Consider the following 26,211-nt stretch of genomic DNA (forward strand, 5'->3'; position numbering starts at 1 on the left):
CACTGTAGAAGTGCTAAAAATGTAGTCTAACTCTTAGTGCCACCTTGTCAAGTAAACAGTGGGTTTGAGGGGTGTTAACCTTTTAATTCAATTTTAGTATGTCATAGAATGGCCCCTTCTTAGCAACTTTTCAATTGGTCTTCATTGTTACTTTTTATAACTTATCTTTCAATTCAGACCCTCTCCTATTCATATTCCAGGGTACTTTGGACCCTAGCAACCATATAGCTGCTAAAGGAGAGTTGAGTTGCTGAATATAAAGCTAAATAATTCTAAAGACACAATTCCAGAATAGCACAGTCCAATGTAGAAAGACTTATAGAGCAACACAAGCACCATAAAAGTTCATGGAGGAGCCAAATAAGGGCTACGATTGGCTTTTAGGCAGCCTCTATGCACACTATCAGCTTACAGGGGGCTTTATTTGGTAGTAAATCTTGTTTTTATTCAACCAGAACTTGCCCCCAAGTCAGGAATTCCAATATAACTACCATCAGGTTTGGGGGCACTGAGAGCAACACCCAAGGGATTGGTGAGCAATATGTTGCCCCCGAGTCACTGGTTGGGGATCACTGGTCTACAACATACTGAAAGTTAATTTAAAGGTAAATTACCCCTTAAGGTAATCGGTCCAAGTTTAGCTAAAAGGTTCTTTTTAAACCCACAGGTTAGGCAACTTCAGGAAGATGCTGCCCGACTGCAGGCTGCTTATGCCGGAGACAAAGCCGATGATATCCAGAAGCGAGAGAGTGAGGTGCTGGAGGCATGGAAAGCATTACTGGATGCATGCGATGGGCGAAGGCTGCGACTGGTCGACACAGGGGACAAGTTCCGCTTCTTCAGCATGGTGCGTGATCTCATGTTGTGGATGGAAGATGTGATCCGTCAGATCGAGGCCCAAGAGAAGCCAAGGTATGGTCAGCTTGCCCAATTATCTCCAGTGGGTTAATTATACAGAAACCCATTCTAACTAATCCTTACTATAAACTGCTGCTTGCATTCCAGTAATGTGATTTCATATAATTTCACTATACATATATACACATTATGGAATCTGTTCATTAATATAATCTGTCCTTCCATATACATTAATAAAGGCTGCAGTGAAAACCTTAAGGATTGTTTGTAGGATTGCTAGCTAAACTCCCTGTAGAGCCAGCATAGTCATGCTATCTATTAAAGACATTTTGTTTTGCATTCCAGAATTAACAAAAACATGTGTGAGTTTAGAATTTGAATTGCCCACAGAGCATATTTCCAGTGCACAGACACAGTATAGAAAAACGCAAAGTCTTGGTTGGCTTAGGCAGGTTACTGTTTTTAAAATTCAGTGTTTAATAAATTTATCTTTTTCTTTTTCCCTCATTAAAGGGTGTTTAACCAATTACCTGAGCCTGCCACAAACAGTATGGCAGAAACAAAACAAATGTGGGTACAAATCAAGGCATGAGGCCAGAGGACCCTGGCTGTGAGAGCTTAGTATATAGGGTGGGAACCATAATGATACATGAGGTGTGGAATAGAACAGTGCAGGGGAGGTTTAAAGGGGTGGTTCACCTTCAGATTAACTTTTAGTATGTCATAGAATGGCCAGTTCTAAGCAAATTTTTAGATGGTCTTCGTCATTTATTAGATATAAATTTTCAGATGGTCTTCATCATTTATTAGATATAAATATATCTGTTTCTCATTCAATCCACTTCCTGGTTGCTAAGGGAAGTTGAACCCTAGTAACCAAACCTAGCAACCAAATAACTACTGAAATTTCAAACTGGAGAGTTGCTGAACAAAAAGCAAAATTATCCAAAAAGCGCAAATAATAAAAATTTAAGACTAATTGCAGATTGTCTCAGAATAATACTCTCTAAATCAGACTAAAAGTTAACCCAAAGGTGAACAACCCCTGTAAGAAAATAGTTTGAATGCAGGTAAAGAGGAGCAAAGTCTTAGGGAATGCCACCAAATACTGTAGCATTAATATAATGGGAATGGGCTTCTCCATATGCCTGAGGGAATATCCTACATAGGAATATACCAATGTACACTCCATATTGATAAACTCGTTGTGAATATTCTTTGTGCAGGGATGTTTCCTCAGTAGAATTACTGATGAACAATCACCAGGGCATCAAGGCAGAGATCGATGCCCGCAATGACAGCTTTACTACATGTATTGAGCTTGGGAAGTCTCTCTTGGCAAGAAAGCACTATGCATCTGAAGAGGTAAGAGAAATGTAATGTAGCACTCAGCTGCAATGCAGATCTATGCATACTGTCCCAAAGCCAAAAGCCCTTAGTCAGAAGCCAGGCGTGGCTCATCCCTTCATATGTTTCTTATATTGTGAGAAGCTGATCCAGGAATACAATAACCCCATAAAGCATTGATACTACTGAAGCCATAATAAATAACTCTAATGTTACCTGACTTTCTCTGTCTGTCTCTCATCTATACATTCTTGTATTTCTGAGTATTTCATTGCTATAAGTATAGATTTTAATTAAAATGGAGCCATTTACAGTTGAGTTCCTTATGGGTGTCTGGGTAACCTTTTCTCACCCTATTCCAGATTAAGGAGAAACTGCTGCAGCTGACTGAGAAGAGAAAAGAAATGATTGACAAGTGGGAAGATCGATGGGAATGGCTGCGACTAAGTAAGTGGATGTGTGAGGCTATTGCTGAGACCATGTTAGCCATATAAGCACTGTCTGCCAAACATTTGTTTGTTCCACATCAGCCCTAGGGTAATGAGAATTCAGAAATGGAATCTGCAACAATCTCACTATTTGGAATAGAAATAAGTATAGTAATGAACATGAGTTCCTTGCTTTAATGGGGTAGTACTGACTACCCTGTACCCCACATTGAGGGCAGTGTGATTTACCAATATGCTACAGACACTTTCTTTACCTAAACAGTAGCTTTGGGTTATTTTAAGGAATGTGCTATTGCTAGAGGCATTTTGGGGGTCAGAGTCCTTCGCTCAAAAGCAGCTGTATGGAAACTCACTATGGATACTAAATGTGGCATATGGAAATCACTGATTCTGCTAATGACCATCAAACACTAAACCTACTTATGCGCTCAGTTGTGTGAGTTGAGTGAGTAAAACTTACTTTGCGTGAAAATAGTGTTGCCACCTATCCGGGTTTCACCCAGGCAGCCTGGTTTAGATAGGGCTGCCTGTCAGGATTTCCAAATTAGGACTGGACTGAAAATCTGGAGTTTAATGGTGCGGCGACCAACCAATCACTGATTGACACACCATAGACCCACCCCCCAAACTTCACCTGCCCCACCCGTTTTCCACCCACCCCAATATCATCAGTCCTGCCCCCTGCATGCACACCAAAGCCAAAAACTGTGGCAACACTATGAGAAAATATCAGTGAATTGTTTATCAATACAAACAACAGGTTATTTATGAAGATTTTTACATCAAGTAAATACATAAACCCAATGCACAAAGACTATGTTAAATTACAGTTGCTCTCCCCAATAAGTCACCCCTTGCCCCCCACTCTCTCCTGCCAGTTCTGGAGGTGCACCAGTTTTCCAGAGATGCAAGCGTTGCAGAAGCCTGGCTGTTTGGACAAGAGCCATACCTGTCGAGTCGGGAAATAGGCCAGAGCGTAGACGAAGTGGAAAAACTAATTAAGAGGCACGAAGCATTTGAGAAATCGGCAGCTACTTGGGATGAAAGGTTTTCTGCTCTGGAAAGGCTCACTACGGTATTGACACTGTGCTTTTCTTTCTTGTCTACTAATTCCACTCGCTGCAGCTTTACTGCTGATGACCCGGAGACTGCCGTAATGGTGGAACAAACAGAAAAGGGGTTTTATATTTAGTTAGAGAAACTGATTCCTCACTCTGCATTAATCCCGTCACTGACATGTCCTAATTCACATTTTTCTATAGCCACTAGAATATTAACCCAACAAAGCCCATGAGAAAACCATACAGGAGCATGTCCAATGCAGCAGCATTTTGAGGCCATAGTCACTAATTTGACTTTAAAACCTTAAAGCCATGTTTGGATCATGTTTCTGGGGGAACACTGAAGTGCTAGAGAGTGGGCCATCACCTACAGTGAACTGATTCATGCTCTATTGTTAGGCTAGCAAGCCTCTCATTGGTGTTACCTCTGTCAGGCAGTGCCTCATTGGTGGGCTGAGTTTTAGGCACTATCCCAGTCTACAGGCTGATTCCTTACATGAAATCTCTTGTCCTGAGCATTTGTAGACATTTTTTCTGTTGCCTCCCTCCTCCCCATACAGACACCACTTGGTGGAAGGGTACAGATATTATACAGTATACTCAGGGATATCTATGGAAACATGTCAAATTACTGTATACTACATAACACAGTAATATAATTTTGATATATTTTTCCCCTGTTTCAAAGGGAACAAATGGTATCTCACCTTTAGGAGGCTGTAAAGCTATAACTCACCTTTAAATCAACTTTTAGTATGATGTAGGCAGTAATACTCTGAGACAATCTGCAAATGGCCTTCATTTTATTTTTTATATTTTGTGGTTATTTAGCCTTTTGTTCAGCACTCTCCAGTTTTTTTCAGTAGTTATCTGGTTGCCAGGGTCTTATTTACCCTAGCAACCATGCATTGGTTTTAATGAGAGAATATGAATAGACAAGGGCTTGAAAGGTATGTAAGTAATAAATTAATATTAACAATAGAATTGTAAGCTCATAGAGCAATAGTTTTTGCCTCTGGGTCAGTAATGAAGACCATATGCAAAATTGCTAAGAATTGGACACTCTATAAATAATAAAAATACTAAATACTACAAGTTTACTTAAAGGTGAACCACCCCTTTAATGTCAATAATACAAAATCCTTTAGGTTAATGGCACAGAGAGGCTTTTGGGGCCCAGGGTTTTGTAGCATGTAGCTAACTGTATTATACTGTAGCTTAGCAAATGCTGTGCCAACTTCTTTCCAAAGTCAGCCTTTAAAGAAGGGATTTCACCCTGTAGTACAGAGAAAGCCATGGAGCTTCACTTAACCCAAGGGCCTACTTGAATTTGTGCATAATCCCCCATAATCTGCTGTCTCTTAGTTGGAACTGTTGGAAGTTCGACGGTTGCAAGAGGAAGAGGAGAGGAAAAGGAAGCCACCTACTCCCGAACTGAGTCCAAAGCTTTCAGAGGATGGGTCCCCACAACAATGGTAAGTGCCGTGACCAGCCGCTTGCTGCCATACACATTTCTGCTCTCAGTCCTCCCAATTCTAACAACCGCTCCTCTCTCACCAGGGATGGAACAAAAGAGGGAGAACAAATATCTCAGAATGGCTTGCCGTCTGACCAAGAGTCGCCACGGGTTAGTTACCGATCACAAACCTACCAACACTACAAAAACTTTAATAGCCGAAGAACAGCCAATGACCGGCAGTGGTCTGAACTGTAACATAATCCTGCAGATTTAGTAGCACCAGAGAGTAGTCTTTGTTACCTTTTGTTTTATTTTTATTTTTCTTTTCAAAACATGCTGAGATCTGCTATCAGTTATAATTAATATCATTTTCCTGTATATTGGACTGCACTAAATGGACAGAAATGATTTTTTTTGTATTGTTGATACGGTAACCATGGACACTCTGAAGACTCTAGTACAGATGGTGGGGTTTTTTCCCTTACTTGTTCATTATCTAATCCTGTAAGCTAATTAGAGACCTTATAGTTTTGATGTAGGTTATGAAAAATAGTATAAACAAGCTATATCCTATCATCTTCTAAGGTTTGTTTTGATTGGAGGGCCTATAGAGTGTCCATGATTATTGATGTGTTTGATTGGCTAATGAATTGCACGTCTACGGTACTATCATGATTATAAAAATTCTTGTCTTGTTATTAGTGCCTTTGTGTTTAGGACGTAGGAAACATTGTGTATGTTTTATGGCAAGAGGTAGATTTATTATGTCTCTGAGCGCTTCCAGCTAAAACACCAGCAAGGTTATGTATAAAGTACTTTAGTAGCTATTAAGGGCATTCAGAATAAAGGGCAGCACTAGTAAAGCCTTTCATGGGTTACACTTTTCCCAGGATTCTCAGCTTGCCTTAGCCCCTTGGACATGTTTATACATAGAAACCAGTTTAAGCTACTTGGTCATTCTATATGTGCCTTGGACATTTTCCATCACATTTCCCTTCTCTTGCTAGAAAAAAGTAACTATTAGTGCTTAGAAAATGGTATGTTTTAATTTAATATAGTATTTATTGTATCTGTATTTATAAGCCATAAAATATATTAGACAATCAGTGCCCTAAACCAAGGCAGCGGTGATCTGCAGAATGCCTACAGGATGTTACTAGTTACACGTTCACTGTATTTATAATAATGTATTACAGATTGTTAGGCTTAGAGTCAGTGTATGAGTATAAGGAGGGGCCATTTATAGAACATGATTTGTGCATATAGGTCAAGTAGGTGGGCTCCTGTGTATTGTGTAGGGTAGCCTAGAGAATCTCCCATTACAAATGCTTTTCAAGACACGTATTGCCTTGGGGAAAGCAGAATGTGAGGAGCATTTTTGCTGTATAATCAGTGGCCTTGGAAGTTTTAAAAAATTGTCTTTAGTTGCCTTTAATTTTGCAAGGCTGTAAAAAGAAGCTATAGAGGCTTTGTCCTGGAAATGGGTAGATAAGGGAAATATTGTTGTGGTATTTGCACTTAATTCTGTATTTTTAAGCACTGAAGTCACTATAAGTGTGGGAAAGCAGGACTTGCTCTTCTTACCTGGCACATGTACCTATTTTTATTATTAAACGTATATTTTTAAAGCACCCACATATTCCACAGCGCTGTACTGTAGAACAGATTCCATATAAATATTGGCCGATATAGGAGGCTGCTCAGTAGCCATAACAATCAGTACAAGTTGATGGGATCTGTTCCTAAGCTTCAGTGGCACACACTGGGTGGGATTGCTGCTATTCTGTGGCCCCTGATGTCTCACACAGACACTTATACCGAGGTTCCAGGCACAGTTACAATATAGCATATTGGCCAACTGGCTATAGTACTGTCAGTACCCAAGCAGCTCCCTCCAAGCACTGCCCAACTGGCCTGCACTCAGGGGGCCTTGCAATCACTCTTCTGGGCCCCATAGTTTGGCTTGTCTGCATTGGTAGCCATGTTTTAGAGGAAGCAGACAGAATGTTCCATTGTCCTTACAAATATATTTGATAGTTACTAATTGTTCTTGTAATACAGAAAACCTTTTTATTTTAGGGTTAGTTAAAGGGAAAGCAATCTTTTAAAAGGGATTTTATAACACTTTTCTGAAGTAAATCTATTGGTATAGATAGGCAAGGCCTTCATTTTATTGTCAGTGCAGCAACACTACATTCCTATTCCTTTATGGTCCGGGTCACTGCTCTCCATTTATGTTTCTTTTTATCATTCATTTTCCTGTGCATTTCACCATGCATGTCTTTTTTTTTCTTTTGTCAGGAAAGCAGCATTTAGTTTCTCATTTAATTGTATTTTCTTTAATTTGCAAAACACACACATTGAGTCTCTATCCCATTTGTAAGATACAAATTAGACGCTTCAATTTTTGATACATATAGATATCAGCATATAATAAATGCGTCTATAGTGTATAGGCCTAAACATGTTACTGATCAGTATTTAGCAGCATGAATAGGCTTAGTGCATATCCGGAAAATGTCCTGCACCAGAGCCCTGACATCAATAAATGGTTGAGAGACTCAAATGAAGCAATGAAATGTAGCATCATTCTTTAGCACATGGTGTCCTTATGCAGTCGCGCCACCGGCTCTCACTCTGCATGTCACAGTTAATGCCAGTGTGGCAGCAGCGTATCAGTATATATATATATATATATATGTGTGTGTGTGTCACTAACTCTCATAGCAAGCAATGAAGCCATGTGTGTCAGAGCCCCTTGCACTAGTGCCGTGTGTTCACATTTGTCTGGCATAGTGTCTGTTTGCACGCACCAAGCATGTTACCATTAAAGTTCATTTTGCTTGTATGTTTCTAAACCCTGTAGCACATTTGTGGTTTTTGTTACTGAATGTATTGCAGTCTCATTCACTCATTTGTGCCTTGTCGGGAAGCTCCTGTTTATGTACCCCAGTTGTTTGGCTTATCATCATTGCGTCAGCCTAGGTGCAGGCACACCCGGTGGATTTCGGTGCTAAAATGCATAATCAGGCCAAACCTGGAGTGCCCAGTGCAAGGATGAAGGCAAATGCAGGTATAGGGACTAATCAGCCCCTTGTGGCATTAGCCTTATGGAAAATAAATCCGTTTTAAATAAGGTGATACATCCTTCTATAACTGATATTTTTCCATAATGTAATGATTAGGGATGCATCGAATCCGGGATTCGTCCTTTTTCGGCAGGATTCAGATCCGGCCAAATCCATGCTCCTGGCCGAACTGAATCCAAATCCTATTCATGTAAACACGGAGTTGAAAATTTATACTCTAATTAGGATTCGGTTCGGGGTTCGGCCAAATCCGAAAAAAGTAGATTCGGTGCATCCCTAGTTATGATTACACACAGCCATGGCACAAGTCTCATAATGGCTCCTAGCCTATTAGGGCTCTGGCACACAGGGAGATTAGTTGCCCGCGGCAAAACTCCCTGTTCGTGGGCGACTAATCTCCCCGAGTTGCCTACCCCTGCCATCCCACCGGCGAACATGTAAGGCGCCGGCAGGTTGGCACACGCGGCGGCACGATTTCTTCGGCGATTTCCCGAAATCGTGCCGCCGCGTCTGCCATCCCGCCGCCGACTTACATGTTCGCCGGTGGGATGGCAGGGGTAGGCAACTCGGGGAGATTAGTCGCCCGCGAACAGGGAGTTTTGCCGCGGGCGACTAATCTCCCCATGTGCCAGAGCCCTTAAAGGGACAGCGTTTCTGATAACTACAAGCAAGATCTTTGCTTGTACGTACAGAATAAAATCATATTTGCCCTGCATATATAATAACAGAATAATATATAATAGAGTAATGAGATCTGTTCACACCATAACTTTTGCCTCAGTTGTAGGGAATAAGTAACATTTTGCTGTTGATTATATATACAAACACACACTATCCCTATGAAAAAACAGTCAGTATTTTCCCAGCAGCCCCCTCAGAACAGTACAAGTACCATTTCCCATAGGATCATGCTTATTGCAGGGGAATACATGCTCTGCCATTCTCTAAATAGGAGCACTAGGGCATGAAGCTGCTAGATTAATTCAAAGGAACTACGTTACTTTCTTTAAAAATAAACCCAGCCGCCCCGCGAGCGAGACTCACAAACCCCCGCAGGGCTGTATACAGTATGTGCTTTAGCAGTCACACAGCTTGGCCTTTACTAGAGCATCCTCTCAATAGGGCATATTTAGAAAGCTGTGTAGCATAAATTTGGTGTAAATGGAATATTTATACAGCTGCATTACTGTGCTACAAATGTTATTTAGCTCGGTTAGAGTAGTGAGAAATATATAGCACCAAGTTTATTATATGTAAGCTAATTAGGGTTTGCTACCTGGCTAGTGTTTTATTTGCCTGGGGCTGGTATAACTGCGTTTGTGCCCCCAGTCCCTGCCTCCAGCTCAGCTCCTACTCTTCTGTCCCCATGTACCCTCCCTGAAGCTTTGCTCCATTGGTCCCAATCTGCTTATTGCCCCTCCTACTTATGTCTTATCCCCGCCTGTTTTGTCATCGCCACACGTCTCACGGGCCCACCCAAATCAAAGGGGCCAGAATTTTTCAAGAAGAAAGGTGTCAACCCTAGTGCTAAAAAACACTGTATATATTCATATTTAGCTTTAGCAAGGGGAAGTAATATACCTGCTTAATAGTTGGGAAATGAACCCACAGCCGACAGAGCCACAGCAACCAAAGTGGGACTAAATGCTGTCACTGCTATTATTATAGGGCAGTTCCTGTCTTTGAATAAATGCAAATATGCAGAAAAGGAATAACCTGTGTGTACAGAAGAGGTTTCCAATAATAACTTAAGTTTTAACTGACAGATATCTAAATAGACAGACTGTAAGACAGACAGACAGACATAGGCAACAGTAAGGGGGACATATACTGTACTTTCCCATGTAACACCCATATTGCTCAGAGTGCTTTTCTCCTGCTCCATTCCGTCAATCAATGAAAGAGTATGGTGACCAGATTACATGAAAATTCAGGGACATGTGTAAAAAATCCAGCTAGCAGGGCCTAACTGATTGTAGTTTATTTTAAATGCAATCAGTGCTACCCTCCAACTTGTGTTTATTAGACATGTTCCTGAATTTTCATGTGATCTGGTCACCCTAAGAGAGAGAGCTGAGCAGGGAATCTTCAGAAGATGCTTTGTGCCTCAGTAAGTTAGCATTCGCCACTTTGCCGGCCTTTGCCTGGCCAGAACACCAGGGGGCACTCCACTTACACATTCATGATAATAATGTAAATTGCAGATATACTCAGTAGAGCACTCTAAAGAAGGGCAATATGTCCCCTAAAGCAATGTATTGCTCCCCCCGCTGCAGCTGAAATAATAAGCAGCCTTTCTGATCTGCTAGGACTCGTGCTTAATGTCTGTCAGCCTCCAAACAGGCAAGTAGTCACTGCAATGTACTAAGGAACAATAAATAGCACTGAGCTTGTGTAAGTCGCTAATCCCACACTCTGTGCTGCGACGGCGATACTAAATGAGAACGTAACATTACAGTAGAATGTGTTTAAAGCCAAAAGCTGAGGCCCTCAGAGTATATGAGATTTGAATGGCTCTCGAAGACGTCTCCAGCTTGACCATTCCCCTGCTGGAAACTGGGCACCCTAGACAGTCTCGGTCAGAGCGTGCAGCAAGCAACACGATCCACAAAACCGTCAAAGGGCAAGGCGTTTGGTTCTGTCTTTATTCGGGGGTAAATAGCTGTGTGGTGTTGCGTGACTGTGGTGGCTCTCCAGTTCCTTTAACAATAATTCCAATCCACTTAATGAGTCTAAAAAATGGACTTTTTATAAAATCGTATCTTACTCTTCCCCGTCCCTCCCCGCCTCCTCCTCCTAAGATTCCGACGCTAACTGGGATGGTGGAAGTGGAAATGCATGGTGTAATTCTCTTAATCTCTGCATGTTTTGATCGGTTTTTTTTTACCACTGGGGAAAGAAAAAGAGCATTTTCAGGAATGAAATTCCGTGTATTTCTGACAATGCTCAGTGGAACTATTATCCAATCTGCTGATCTCTGTTATGGTGACATGTTGCAGGAACCACTGCACAATATCTATGGCGCTCAGTATCCTGTGAACATGTTTGTGGATGGCTTAATAAATATTCCGTTGTTTTATTTACCCTTCAAAAAAGGATTGAGGTGCAGCAATGTCAGATCCCTGTTTCCTCCTGTTTCTTGGCTCTTAAGGGGTTACTAATCCATTCTTACATCTAATTTGTGTCCCTCTAATTTGGGTTTTTGGGGAAAACACATTTACTGCACTTGCATCCTTTTTTGTAAGCTATCTGCACACAGCCATCCTAAGCGGCGCTAACGGAGAAGTTTCTCGAACACGGGAGAGCATCTTGTAGCATGAATGGCTATTTCATTGTTATTCTCGTCCGTGCAATATTGTTACATTGCCTGGTGGACACAGTTCTCCTTTGTATCTCTGACTTCCTGTCTGTACCCCTTTTGTGCAGGAAGTGCAGAATGCAAAGGAACAATAGATAGAAAACTCACATGCAACATACCAGGCCAGATTCAATTCCAACCTATCTCATGGTTTATCTCTACAGAAGTCCATGGGGCAGTTTAGGACTGAATTAGGTTTGTTTTTGAATGTGGCCTTGTGTATTGTATATACTCTCTAGCTATAAATGCCCTTCTGCATTTATATGTTTCCATGTTAGAAAATGCTTTCACCTATTTGAGAAACTTTATTTCCACGTTAGTGTCTTTTCCATAGTTCTTTCTCTTATTTTTTGCCATTTATGTATATGATATTGCACTGACATTTCCTTGTCATATCTGCAGATGGCTGAGAATGCAGACACCAATGAACTGGTTAATGGGTCCACAGAGCAGAGATCAAGCTCCAAAGAATCCAGTCCAATTCCTTCACCGACTGCTGATCGGAAATCCAAATCCGGCATGCAGCCACAGACTGCCGCTACCCTCCCAGCCAAGACGCAGGAAATGCCTTCCGCGCAGTTTGAAGGTTTCTTGCACCGCAAACATGAATGGGAGGGTCACAACAAGAAAGCTTCAAGCAGGTGATATATTCATTGTCTTCAGTTGTGTGATAGCCCGTTACACACACTTTGCTGAAAACCCTACTATAAAAGTCCAAAAATGAAAAATTATTGGTGAACTTTGTATAAAGTACTTACGAAAAATGCTTTAGCTCCTAGTTGTTGCTCTGTGCTGCAACCAAATACAACTGCAAAAATCCAAAAATAGGAAAAAAAAGCTCCAGCAGATTAACTGCAAAACATTTATTATGGGTAGTGGTAACACTAAGACTATAAAAGTATATATGTAGACAATAGCGCTGGAGCTTTCAGTAGATTCTCATAGAGAACAGTGGAAAGCACTTTGAGGAGTTTTGGGCTGCTGAAAACATGGCGCTCAAAATGCCCCAAATCATCCCATTTCTATCCTTACACTCTCTACTTGTTCCTCCCTTCAGATCTTGGCATAATGTGTACTGTGTGATCAACAACCAGGAAATGGGATTTTATAAGGATTCCAAAAATGCTGCATCTGGTATTGCGTATCACAACGAGATTCCAGCGAATCTGAAGGAAGCAGTCTGTGAAGTCGCAACTGATTACAAAAAGAAGAAACATGTATTCAAATTAAAGTAAGTAACACATTGGAGTCATGAACTGATAGCCTTGTGTCCAGGACAAGAGGTTCTGGCTTGGCTTTTTAGTCGGTAACTCTGGGCTGCTGGGAATGGGAGCTGCCATATTTTTTAATCTGTGTTTAAAATTGTAGCCATGTCATTTAATGGGCACATTGTTATGAAACGCGGTTGGAAGGATTTTCTGTACAATAGACTTTGTAGTTATTATCTTAGATATAGTAGTGCTGCTGTTTTACTATAGCAATAACTGTCAGTATAATGATAGGGCTGCAGTGCACAAGGATACTGGATAAAGCAGCAGCACTTACATGCCATTGCCCTTCAGTTAAAGATACGCAGGCAGCGCAGAGCAGTTTGTATGTACAGATGAGTAACGCTGCCATGTTTCTATTCCCCAGGCTTAACGATGGCAATGAGTACCTCTTCCAAGCCAAAGATGATGTGAGTATTAACTGCAGCATGGGCACAGAGGCAGCATCATGTTTTGCTTTCAGAGATTCTGATTTCATTGATTTTCTATACAAAGATAGCTTTCTCATGGCTCCCAATACTGTATGCAGACATTTATATTTACTCTCTAGATACGCATTGCACACCTATGTACTCCCTATATAAAAATTCCATTTTATGCTCACTCCATATATAAAGATAGAATCTCCATTTACTCCATATATAAAAATTGCATTTTTCATTTACACCCTGTGCAAAAATTGTGTTTTACTGAATTTTCATTATAGCAACTGAATTTACTCTTTATATAAATTGTATGTGTTCCATTTGCACCATGTATAATGCATATAAATGCTTTTTCATAAGTGCCCCATGCAGGGCTGCTATAAGGGGTTAAAGGTGGCCATATAGATTCTACTGCCTTGGTCCAAGTTGGCAGTTTATCTGCTTGTATATAGGGTATTCCAACAGGTCTACCCACTGATATTTGGTTGAATATCGGGCAGATATCAATTGGACAGGTTTAAAAATCTCATCAGAGCGATGACCACATTGGATCATTGATGAGGTCCTCTCTGCAACGGCCTGTATGCCCTGAAGGTGGGCGTATTGGGGAAAGATCAACTTATTGTCGGGGTTGCTACACGAGCAGATCTTTCCATGTATGGCTAGCTTTATGGCACTCTGATCAGGGTGGGGCTTAACTGAGAAAGGGCAGGCCCAGGCTTAAGTAGATGATGCCTATTCTGCTTAAAGGGCCCACCACTCAAGGGGGCTCATTTAGACAGAGGGCTAATAACCCAGACCTATCAGGGCCATGTGATTTATTATGGAGGCCCTGACCCTATGAGGTTATCCAAGGTCAAAGACTAATGTAGTTTTTGTTTTTAATTATTTCATTTCCTGGGCACCAGTACCAACCAAAAATCTTTTCATGTAGGCTGGCATATTATAGTGTAGTGGCATCTTTTTGAGGTACATTGTACATTAGATACAGTCAGTCAAGAAGAGCAGAAGCCAGATGGTTTTATCCATCATTCCATGTTCCTCCTCTAACCGTTACTTTGGGTGCTTTCTTTTCTCAGGAGGAGATGAACACATGGATTCAGGCCATTACAAACGCAATTACGTCGGATAAAACCGAGGTGTCTCTGAGCACGCAGAGTACCCCAGCATCCAGCCGTGCCCAGACCCTCCCGGCCAGCGTAACGGTAACCGACAGCCCCGGCAAGCGGGAAAAGGATAAAGAAAAGGACAAGGAAAAGAGATTCAGCCTCTTCGGCAAAAAGAAGTGAACATCTCCCCCCCAAAAAAATATCCAAATAAACCCCCCACTGCACTTCTATTACATTTTCAGTGAAACGTCAGCATGCAAGCTCCGAAACAATACATTACTCTGTGCCTAATGTTCCCAACGTCATTCAGACCTATTATTTATAAAATGGTAAGGAATGTTCCTACACAGCAGGTTTGGGGGGCATTGGGCATCTCACCGATGAGAGGGAGGACCAGAATGTTTTGTTTATTTTTTCCTTTTTATTATTAACAAAGTCATTGTAGAATAAAACCTGAAAATATTTAAACATTTCCTCAATTTTGTGAGGCTGTCTTGGAAACAACCCACGTTTGGCCACAAGAATAAATATGCAAGGCAGCGGTGCTTTAATGACCAACGACCCTTCCATCAAAGACAGATGTAAAAAGCTTTTCCGATGCATCTTCACCTCTAACTCACCTAGTGCCGAATCGCGACTCCTAGAAACCTGCATTAAAGCGATAGCGTATTCTCTGTGCTGTAACAGAGTGCAGACACCCTGATTTGGCCATTGGCACCCATTATTAACACAACACTTAGCTTTCCAGCGTCACGTGTGAAAACTACGAATGTTTTGCGAAGGTTTAACAAGTTTTAAATACTCTGTAATTTTCAAAAAAGAAACCTTTTTTTTTGCTGAAATACACTATATTGTACGTTTCTGATTTAATTCTAGTACAAACTATTACAAGGCTAGATGTATAATAAACATTTCTTTTTCTTTTTTTTTTTAACGCCGTTGGTGCGCCAGAGATATCCCCAATACTTTTTCTGTGCAAAATGCGCTTGGAAATGTCTCTGGCACCCCAAGCGTTAAATCATCGATGTTTAAATGTACAAGTGGAAATGGCGCATTTACTGGAAACGAAGTAACGTTACTCGATTACTCGCTTGTCCGCTGCCGCACTGTGTGTTATCATTTTGCTACATTACTTTGCTCTTTGATACATAGTGTGCATTTCTGTCACTGTAACTATTGTAATGAAAATTGACATTTTACTGCACAATCAAAATGACATTTATTAGGAATGAATATCCTCTCGATGACTGGGCCTGTAGTCAGAGTTGTACTGGAACTGGCTTTCAGTTGTATGGAACTGTACCTCTAGACTTTACCCTATCTGTTAAATATATGCTATGTCATTAAATGCTTTTAAAAATTAACTGGCTCCTGGAAGGGTCCATTTCTTCATTACCTGGAAGGCTGGCAACTTCAGGCAGATGGCACATCCGCTAGAGCATTTTCAGGCTGAATAGCACTTCATGGTTTTTGTCCAAAATATATATTTATTTTCAGAAATACTGTAGGTGCATGTGACCACATTACTGTCAGTGACACTCGGGGTTGTGAGTGTGAAGTCCCACCCCTTTCTTGGCTGTCAGGAACCCACTTGGGCTACGTCCTAGACAGGGCTCCAACATATCACCCACTAAGGGTAACTGACGACAATCCCCAACAATCCATCTTTTATGAACTATGTTTGGAGTAAAGTCTTATGGACCATTTAGTGCAGTTTTTTTACCCTTGTATTTTAATATTTTGAACTGTGAGTCCTCATTTTAAGCCCCCCTGCAAAAAAACCTTTGGCGGCCTGGTAAGAAGAAACCTTATCATGTATCTGGAGACCATCTGGACACCCCTTTTGGGGGTCCCCCATGTTTACGATGTCTGTTTACGATGTGGCCATTCAAATGAACGCTAGGCACATAGAAGGAACTGGGAAATTTACCATAACCCTCCTTATCTCACAATCCCACCCATTTACTAGCAGCATAGAAGCATACTGGTTTCCACTTCAACGTGTTGCATAGCAGAGGTATGATTCACTTGTTTGCCAAGGTTGCTAGACAAGAGAATCTTTCTCCCGATATGCTCACTATGGATGGGTGATATTATGCTATTAGATCATTTGGTCCTAGGACCAAATTGGCTGCATTACATTGAAGGGATACGAGAAGTCGAAGAGAGGGCCACCTCAATGAGCCGATGTGTTCCTTGATCTCGCAGAAAAATCAAGCCAAGCTTGATCAACATCTGTATGATTTTGGCCAGTTATTGCTCAGGGAGGCCTGTTGGAGTTCCCCGTCCATGGGCAGATAAGCTGCCAAATCATTCTAAAGGACTCAAATTGGCAAATAATGCAAAAAAAAGATAACTCAGAGAGCAAAACAAAGTAGCTATGACTTCATCATGGTGATTTTATTGCAGCATTTTCAGCACTCCATGTTTCGGCTTAACCATCCTTCCTGGTGCATAGCTACTTTGTTTTGCTCTCTGGGCTATCTGTTCTGCATTACTTGGAAATTTCACAACCAGCACAGGGTTGTCACCTGTTAAAAAGCATATATAAGTATGTGGATGACTACTCTATTTGTGGGTGACCCAAAACTTGTGATCAAGTCTGCCCTTAATTCTGTGCATATCTGCATTAATAAGCATATAGTCACTGCCACTCAATACTAGCTCTTACCTTCTCTAAAGCAGACTCATCCTCTATACTGTATATAAAGGGCAAGTTAAAAAAAGGGGTTACTTTACATCATATTTTGGTCCCTTGAACAGATTTTTAATAAAGGTAAAGTTCTGCCAATTTAAATTTATACAGTATACTGACAGCACATTTATGAGGCTTTGGACTCTCGTCTGGTTCAGCTGAAAACTAAGGATTCTAAAAACACCTAATCTGGAGATAAGTGATGGGAATCAATCAAATCTCAAATGCTGGATTCAGGCTACTGATCATATGCTGATCATACACTGTATGGCTAAAAGTATGTGGACACGTGCAGCTTCCCATTCCAAAACTAAGGGCATACTTGTGAAGCTGCTCCTCTCTTAGCTGTTAAACTGCCTTTACTCTACTCTTCTTGGGAGGTTTTCCACAAGATCTTTGAACATTTTGGTCAGATTTGTTCCATTCATGTATAAGAGGTTTGGGATCAGGCCTGGCACATATTGCCACTCCAGTTCATCCCACAGGTGTTCATTTGGTTTGGGGTCAGGGCCTGGAGTCATGTTCTTCCCTTCCCATAGTGTTTATGTGCGGTTTATCATCAGCATTATGAGTGGACAGAAGATTATGGACATACACATGCAAGCATAAGGCAGCAGTGGGACAGCCAGCCTTCCAGCAACAGGCAGAAAGAAAGTTTGGGAAAGGGAGATTGAACACTTTCTACTGCAGAAAATAAACTGGTTATTCCCACGTATTCTTCATACACATAAATAATAATATAAATATTAAACACAGTTGTAATTAGGGTTGCCACCCACTCAGTATTTTTCCTGCCTGGCCAGTAAAACACCTGGGTGGATTGGGGGCAGATCAAGGGTGAGCCAGGGGCTTATCTAAAGAGTATTACAAAACTTACTGCCAGCTACATTGCTGGTAAATTTGTAATACCGGCTCTGGCCCGCCCTTAATCAGACCCCTGATCAACCCCAAACATATATTATTTTCCTCCCAATCACTCTACGTCCTTTCCTCTGGCCCTCTTGAGTTGTAGCCCCACTCCCTGTATCATTGTTCCACCATTTTGTTCCAGACCCCACCGGCCAGTGAAAGATTTTTATAAAGGTGGCGGCCCTAGTTAATATAATGTAAAACATACAGTGGGAGTTTACTCCAATGGCAGCAGCAGTAATGGGATGCCGACAGAAATCCATCTATTTTATACACAGCAGGGTTTTTCTACAGTTTAAGGCGCTTTCCAGTTTTGTACAGCACATGCAAGCAACAAATGAAAGTGAATTCTAATGAAACTGGAGCAGACTGGAGGTCTGAACAATCTGAATATTTAAGATACCTACTTTGTATTGCGCCAATAAAGGAAAGTATTTCACCCATTTAGCTTTTGTTTTTATCCTACTTGGCTCTCTCTGCTGCGTCACTTCCTGATTCCTACTTCCTGATTCCCAATTCCTGGACAGAGAGCTCACAGCCCCTCCCCTTTCCCACAGGCGATGCCTCACGAATCCCAACACCAGCACTGTGCAGGGGCCTCTTATTCTCCACATTTGTTCTGTCTTAGAGCATTCTGGGAGAGAAGGTTCCCTTTAGAATTTTCCCAACTAATGTTCCACATAATATATAAAAGACTACAGAGAGGCAATGTTCTGCTTGTCCAGTGGAAATGCCCTCCCTTTTCTTTTAAAAAAAAAAAAATGTAGACTCTCTTCCCACAAGGCTAAGGGTCAGACTGGGCTACTGGAAAATATCACTGAGGGCCCTTTGCCCTCTATATATTCCCTAAACACCCTTGCTATGGAGGTACCCGCTGCTCTGCAACTATTTGTACATAAATCCAGTTATCATTGCTGTCTTGTGACAAGTACTGACCCAATCCTGATCAACACTTGGGCGGATGGAGCTCCAGACCCCACTGCCCCAATAGGCCACACAGCTCACTGCTTTGAATGAGAATTCCCAGAGCCTTGCAGTGAGGAGGAGAGTGGCAAATAAAGTTAGTGGCAGATCCTGCCCATGGCCCAGCAGTAGGGGTCCCCTATATACTGTATGTGTTGCCTGCACACTGCATGGGCTCTGTGGGCTTTGTGCTGCTCATACACTAAAAGGACTCTCTAGTTGTACTGCTGACACATGGGATGTGGACTGCCGTGATTTTAGTATTGATACTTACTAGAGTTTATAATTAATATATATATATATATATATATATATATATATATATAATTATGTTGCTATGTAAGGCAGCTGTGGTTTTTATTAACACATCTAGTTGTGGTTGGTGGGCCATTGGCATATGCTTATCTGAAGGGCCCATGTTGCCCCAGCCCAACACTGACAGGGCTTCCCATACTGCTCGGCTGCACGCTAGTGACTCAGCCAGATACTTACAGTGCCAACACATTCTTGGATTTAGTTGAATCAGTTCCCCATTCCTGCAGCAGGGCATAATGCGGGGGTAAGGGGAAACATGGGTTAGTTCAGCAGCTTATTCCACCCCATGTCTCACTGGGCCCCCCACATGACATCAGAAGCAGCTGGCACAAGCTGGGGGGGCAGAGACCTGAGCAGTATCAACTATGTAGGGCCACACACAGCCTACAATGCTAATTTACGTAGCAAGTGCAATTTTCATGTAATCTGTCATGTTTTTGTAACCCACAATGCAGGGTTTTGTTCCAGAATATCAGTGTAATACCAGGTGCCCACAAATGTACCCACTTTGCACAATGTGGACTCTAGTCTGCATACACTCAAATAACACATTTGTATTTGGGTTTTGATTGCACCAATCCTGTCGGCACTCCTGGCACAGCACACGGTGCTCGAATGTAACTCATTAGCCGCAAATCAATTGTTTGTGTAGGAACCCTCGTCAGGACCTTGCACCTTAGTATTAGTATAGCATTGCTACTGGGATCGTACCGGAGTCGTATAACATGCACCAAATGTAATGAAATCAGATATTCAGGTTCTTGATCGAAATTGGATTCTGTATAACGCACTCTGGGCATGTGACCTACAATGCTCATAAAGATACTTTTTTTCCCACAGATGATACAGATTTTTTTTTTCTCCAAATCAAACTCAAATATATAAATTCAGATTTGGTTTGGTACTCACCAGAGGTATTTGGTTACTTCAGAAATGATGGGTTGAGGATGGTGCCAAAGGGAGCGTAAGCCCAATTATCTTTGTAGGACTATGCTTTACATGGTCAGTATAGTAAGCAATTTCAGTACATACACATGCTCTGTAATAAGAGTAAATTAACAGAGAACTAAAGAGCAAAAAATATGTAAATATATATGATATGCCACATTTTATATACTGTGTGAGCCCTGAGCCTCAGTTGCCCTATAAGGATTAGATCTAGGCCTTTAAACCAGTCCACAGGAGCTTGCCATATTGGATCCTGTTAGGGCAAAGACACACAGTAGTGAAGCCCAAGCTTGGAGTGGTAGAACTACTGAATTTACTGAAATGCAATTGAAACCTGAAATAAACACAGCAACCACTAGATGGCGTAAACTTCCCACCTTTAAAGGGCACATATCACCCCTATATTGTTTCCCCCACCAGAGGTGCATGTTGGGACACACACAGCGAGTGCCTCTCATTTTGCGCATGTGTGTGACGTAGGAGGCTGTTTTTGTACATTCTGATTTTTTTCACAGGACTTTTCTCTCATGCTTTTTATATTAGGCTGTTTAATAAAATACTTGGCATTTGTGGTTTTAGTGAAAATGAGTCTTTCGTGGTTTTAAAAACCACTAAAACTACAAAAATCAGAATGGTGATAATTGGGCGTCCCCGGTGCAGTTTTAGAGCCCACCACAGAAAATCCACCCACTTTCTATTAACGTCTATGGGATTTTTACCAGTGATCTCTAACTTTCACCCATTAATAAATACGCTTATAAAAATCCCATAGGAATGAATAGAAAGTGGGTGAGTTTTTCTGTGGCGGGCTCTAATCTAATATTTTGCTAAATTTGCCCCTTTGAGTCTCTCTACCATGTGTAACATCAAATTTAAAAGGTGGAATTTTTTTGTGGGTTTTTGTCATGATAATTTTTTTGCAATTTATTATGCGACACAATTGTGTCAAATCCAGAAGAAAAAATACGCCAACTAAAAGCTGTTGAAAGTCAATGGTAGGTGTTCCTTTTACAACTGGAAGATCTTTATTTGCTTCATGGTTTTAGAGGTTTTTAGGGTTTCGCTGGCACTCACATTTGTGCAACAATACAATACAAGTTGTGGGCATCGAGTTTTTTCCATGACCTTTTTCGTTTGTGCTTTTTCAAATTGGATCTTTAAATAAATGAATAGACATTTGTGGTTTTCATGTAAAAAAAACTCTAAAACCACAAAAATCTGAATGTTAGTAAATGCCCCCCTAAATGTATTATATATCAATATATATTAAGGGGCAGGTTTATCAAACTGTGAGTTTAGAGCTTCTATTCTTGGGATTTTTAGAAGCATTTTTATCAATGGGTTAAAGTTAGAACTCACCATTTGATAAATATGCTTCTTTTTTTTCAATAAATGTTTTTATTGGTGATTGGAAAAATAAAAGACAGTTTGTAACAGGCATTACAATTTCCAATTTATGTTACATACAACTTTCAATAAAGAGCTACTGATTCTACTAATCCTGTCATTTCTTTTTCAAAAATCCTGGTTCATTAGGTATTATTTGTGCAGGTATAGGACCCGTTATCCAGAATGCTCAGGACCAAGGGTATTCCGGATAAGGGATCTTTCTGTAATTTGGATCGCCAAATTACTACTAAAAAAACAATTAAACATTAATTAAATTCAATAGGATTGTTTTGCCTCCAATAAGGGGTAATTATATCTTAGTTGGGATCAAGTACAGGTACTGTTTTATTATTACAGAGAAAAGGGAATCATTTAACCATTAAATAAACCCAATAGGGCTGTTCTGCCCCAATAAGGGGTAATTATATCTTAGTTGGGATCAAGTACAGGTACTGTTTTATTATTACAGAGAAAAGGGAATCATTTAACCATTAAATAAACCCAATAGGGCTGTTCTGCCCCAATAAGGGGTAATTATATCTTAGTTGGGATCAAGTACAGGTACTGTTTTATTATTACAGAGAAAAGGGAATCATTTAACCATGAAATAAACCCAATAGGGCTGTTCTGCCCCAATAAGGGGTAATTATATCTTAGTTGGGATCAAGTACAGGTACTGTTTTATTATTACAGAGAAAAAGAAAATCAGTTTTAAAATTTAAAATGGAGTCTATGGGAGACAGGCTTTCTGTAATTCAGAGCATTCTGGATAAGGGATCCCATACCTGAACTATATACAGTATATACAGAAGGCTTAGACATTGTCATTATTGTATACATATTATCAATAAAATTAGTTGTTAATAAACGTTATAATAAATATTCCCTATCAATTGGAGGGTCTTGGAGAATCATTCTTTCATTATACCAAGAAGTTTCCTGGAAGCACTGTGCCAACATTTGACCTTTCTCAATAGATAGGGGCTCATTCATCAAAGTACGAATTTGAATCACAAAATGGGTAAAATTCGGATTAAATACGATAATTTCTGATGAGAGGAAATGTCACGAAAAAATCATAATAGTCATAGATAATATCGTAATGGCGTTCTGAATGTCACAAAATTTTCGTATCCGAACGATCGTAAACGGCAGGAAAACTTTTCTGACTTTGATCCTTCTGTGCATGAATTTGGAAGCCTCCCATAGGGCTCAATGGCACTCTGCAGCTCCAACCCGGCCCAAGGAAAGTCTCCCATAGGGCTCAATGGCACTCTGCAGCTCCAACCCGGCCCAAGGAAAGTCTCCCATAGGGCTCAATGGCACTCTGCAGCTCCAACCTGGCCCAAGGAAAGTCTCCCATAGGGCTCAATGGCACTCTGCAGCTCCAACCCGGCCCAAGGAAAGTCTCCTATAGGGCTCAATGGCGCTCTGCAGCTCCAACCCGGCCCAAGGAAAGTCTCCCATAGGGCTCAATGGCGCTCTGCAGCTCCAACCTGGCCCAAGGAAAGTCTCCCATAGGACTCAATGGCACTCTGCAGCTCCAACCTGGCCCAAGGAAAGTCTCCCATAGGGCTCAATGGCACTCTGCAGCTCCAACCCGGCCCAAGGAAAGCCTCCCATAGGGCTCAATGGCGCTCTGCAGCTCCAACCTGCCCAAGGAAAGTCTCCCATAGGGCTCAATGGCACTCTGCAGCTCCAACCTGGCCCAAGGAAAGTCTCCCATAGGGCTCAATGGCACTCTGCAGCTCCAACCCGGCCCAAGGAAAGTCTCCCATAGGGCTCAATGGCACTCTGCAGCTCCAACCCGGCCCAAGGAAAGTCTCCCATAGGGCTCAATGGCACTCTGCAGCTCCAACCTGGCCCAAGGAAAGTCTCCCATAGGGCTCAATGGCACTCTGCAGCTCCAACCTGCCCAAGTAAAGTCTCCCATAGGACTCAATGGCACTCTGCAGCTCCAACCCTGCCCAAGGAAAGTCTCCCATAGGGCTCAATGGCACTCTGCAGCTCCAACCCGGCCCAAGGAAAGTCTCCCATAGGGCTCAATGGCACTCTGCAGCTCCAACCTGCCCAAGGAAAGTCTCCCATAGGGCTCAATGGCACTCTGCAGCTCCAACCCTGCCCAAGGAAAGTCTCCCATAGGGCTCAATGGCACTCTGCAGCTCCAACCTGCCCAAGGAAAGTCTCCCATAGGGCTCAATGGCACTCTGCAGCTCCAACCCTGCCCAAGGAAAGTCTCCCATAGGGCTCAATGGCACTCTGCAGCTCCAACCTGGCCCAAGGAAAGTCTCCCATAGGGCTCAATGGCACTCTGCAGCTCCAACCCTGCCCAAGGAAAGTCTCCCATAGGGCTCAATGGCACTCTGCAGCTCCAACCTGGCCCAAGGAAAGTCTCCCATAGGGCTCAATGGCACTCTGCAGCTCCAACCTGGCCCAAGGAAAGTCTCCCATAGGACTCAATGGCACTCTGCAGCTCCAACCTGGCCCAAGGAAAGTCTCCCATAGGGCTCAATGGCACTCTGCAGCTCCAACCTGGCCCAAGGAAAGTCTCCCATAGGGCTCAATGGCACTCTGCAGCTCCAACCTGGCCCAAGGAAAGTCTCCCATAGGGCTCAATGGCACTCTGCAGCTCCAACCCGGCCCAAGGAAAGTCTCCCATAGGGCTCAATGGCACTCTGCAGCTCCAACCTGCCCAAGGAAAGTCTCCCATAGGGCTCAATGGCACTCTGCAGCTCCAACCCTGCCCAAGGAAAGTCTCCCATAGGGCTCAATGGCACTCTGCAGCTCCAACCTGGCCCAAGGAAAGTCTCCCATAGGGCTCAATGGCACTCTGCAGCTCCAACCTGGCCCAAGGAAAGTCTCCCATAGGACTCAATGGCACTCTGCAGCTCCAACCTGGCCCAAGGAAAGTCTCCCATAGGGCTCAATGGCACTCTGCAGCTCCAACCTGGCCCAAGGAAAGTCTCCCATAGGGCTCAATGGCACTCTGCAGCTCCAACCCGGCCCAAGGAAAGTCTCCCATAGGGCTCAATGGCACTCTGCAGCTCCAACCTCCAAGGAAAGTCACCAAAGCTTGAATGAATCCGAAACTTTCGTACTCGTTGCGACAAATACGATTTTGTTGCACAAATTGGTGTGCAAATTGTCAGTACAAAAAAGTTGTGCAAATTAACATAAAAATATGCGCAGTTCGAAAACTTAGAAAAAATACGAATTTTTTGTATTCGGACTCAATTGTACTTTGATGAATGTGGCCCATAGTGTTGCTTTCCCATGTTTCAAAACGTTTTTTTTACTTGTTTTTCCTTTTGCATGGAGGCTTCTATCCAGTCCATGGTGAATAAGTGAGGTCATTTTGAGATGAAAATAGAAATAGAGGGAGGTTGTGGCTTAATCCATTCTTGTAGAAAGGATTTTTTTCACTACTGCTGAAATTATTACCTTGTGCTGCCGCTGGTATGTTTAGAAGGATATATTGTTGTTAGGCCTAGGGTAGCCCATTCTGGGGAAATTGGAGTGTAATTAAGGAGATTAACGTTGGAATAATCTCTGACTTACCTCCAGAATTTTTTGATTTTTGGGCAATTCCAAAACATATCTGCTCCGGTCTGATTGCATTTTGGGCATCTGCGTTGTTGTCATACTTGCAACTTATATAATTTTAGAGGAGAATAATAGTAGCAAAAATCTTTAAGAGGGGATAAGGGATACAACGGTGCAGTGCTTCCAAGATACCCCCCATATTTAGATCTTTGTGTAGTCATATGGTTTAAATCTGTAGTATTGGGATATTGCTTTCTTGTTTAAGATTCTGCTTTCCAGGAGTCTGTCTAATGGATTATCCCAGTTTGCATCAGATAAATAGGTACTTATTCTTTCTGTGTAACTCTGTAGTTGCATAAATGCTAAATTACTATTGGATATTTTTCCTGACGTTTTTTTAAGGGTCTCTATAAACGTTTCTTTACTGTATGTTTTATGGCTGAGAGTCCCTCTGCTTTCCATCTTGCAAAAGGATAAGATGCCTGGCCATTTTGGAACTCCTCATTATGTAAGAAGGTATTGTGTAGGGAGTGATGTGAATTTAGATTAGATTTATTTTATAAAATATGCCATATCTGCCATGTTGATATTAGCAATGGGTTGTCTAGTAAATCCTGTGATAATTCTTGTTTGTGCATGTGAAGTGTATTTACCAAATGTCTGGGGCTAACAAAGCATGCATCAATATTACCAGCGAAACAATCTACAGCACCAGAATCCTTAAATGCCACTGTGACAGCAGTGTATATATATATATATATATAAGGAATAATGTGCCTCCTGATGAAAGATAAAAAGTTATTTTTATCACTTTTACTATTGGATCATGACAAGAAAGCACATTCCTGCATGCGAACAGGTGGCCCTCCATCTGCCATAGACTTACAACTGCTTCTAGAGGGCTGGAGGGCATCTCGTTACAGCAGTACATCAGAAGGCAGCCCTCTAGCTGTCACCACAGTTTGGGAGGCACTGCTGGCAGCAGGGGGACCACACCATAGTGTAAAAGTGTTACCGCTTTAAAGG

The 26,211-nt window shown here is 41.8% G+C and overlaps 1 protein-coding gene across 2 annotated transcripts in view; it reads left to right on the forward strand.

Moving 5' to 3' along the window:
• The window catches only part of sptbn1 (spectrin, beta, non-erythrocytic 1), a 119,539-nt gene extending 103,752 nt beyond the window's left edge, over window positions 1-15,787 (forward strand). Inside the window, exons 27-36 of one of the 2 annotated variants that reach the window (NM_001375351.1) lie at window positions 668-912; window positions 2,085-2,223; window positions 2,568-2,652; window positions 3,533-3,729; window positions 5,081-5,190; window positions 5,276-5,342; window positions 12,024-12,262; window positions 12,679-12,852; window positions 13,257-13,299; window positions 14,394-15,321. In NM_001375351.1, the coding sequence (NP_001362280.1) occupies window positions 668-912; window positions 2,085-2,223; window positions 2,568-2,652; window positions 3,533-3,729; window positions 5,081-5,190; window positions 5,276-5,342; window positions 12,024-12,262; window positions 12,679-12,852; window positions 13,257-13,299; window positions 14,394-14,603 (1,509 nt within the window). In that variant the 3' untranslated portion in view covers window positions 14,604-15,321. Of the gene's footprint in view, window positions 1-667; window positions 913-2,084; window positions 2,224-2,567; window positions 2,653-3,532; window positions 3,730-5,080; window positions 5,191-5,275; window positions 5,343-12,023; window positions 12,263-12,678; window positions 12,853-13,256; window positions 13,300-14,393 lie in introns of both variants that reach the window. The other variant, XM_031901509.1, reaches the window with a different exon arrangement.
• Window positions 15,788-26,211: the final 10,424 nt, after the last annotated feature.

The sequence above is a fragment of the Xenopus tropicalis genome, chromosome 5, assembly GCF_000004195.4.
Source record: "Xenopus tropicalis strain Nigerian chromosome 5, UCB_Xtro_10.0, whole genome shotgun sequence".
In the NCBI taxonomy this organism is placed as follows: domain Eukaryota; kingdom Metazoa; phylum Chordata; class Amphibia; order Anura; family Pipidae; genus Xenopus; species Xenopus tropicalis.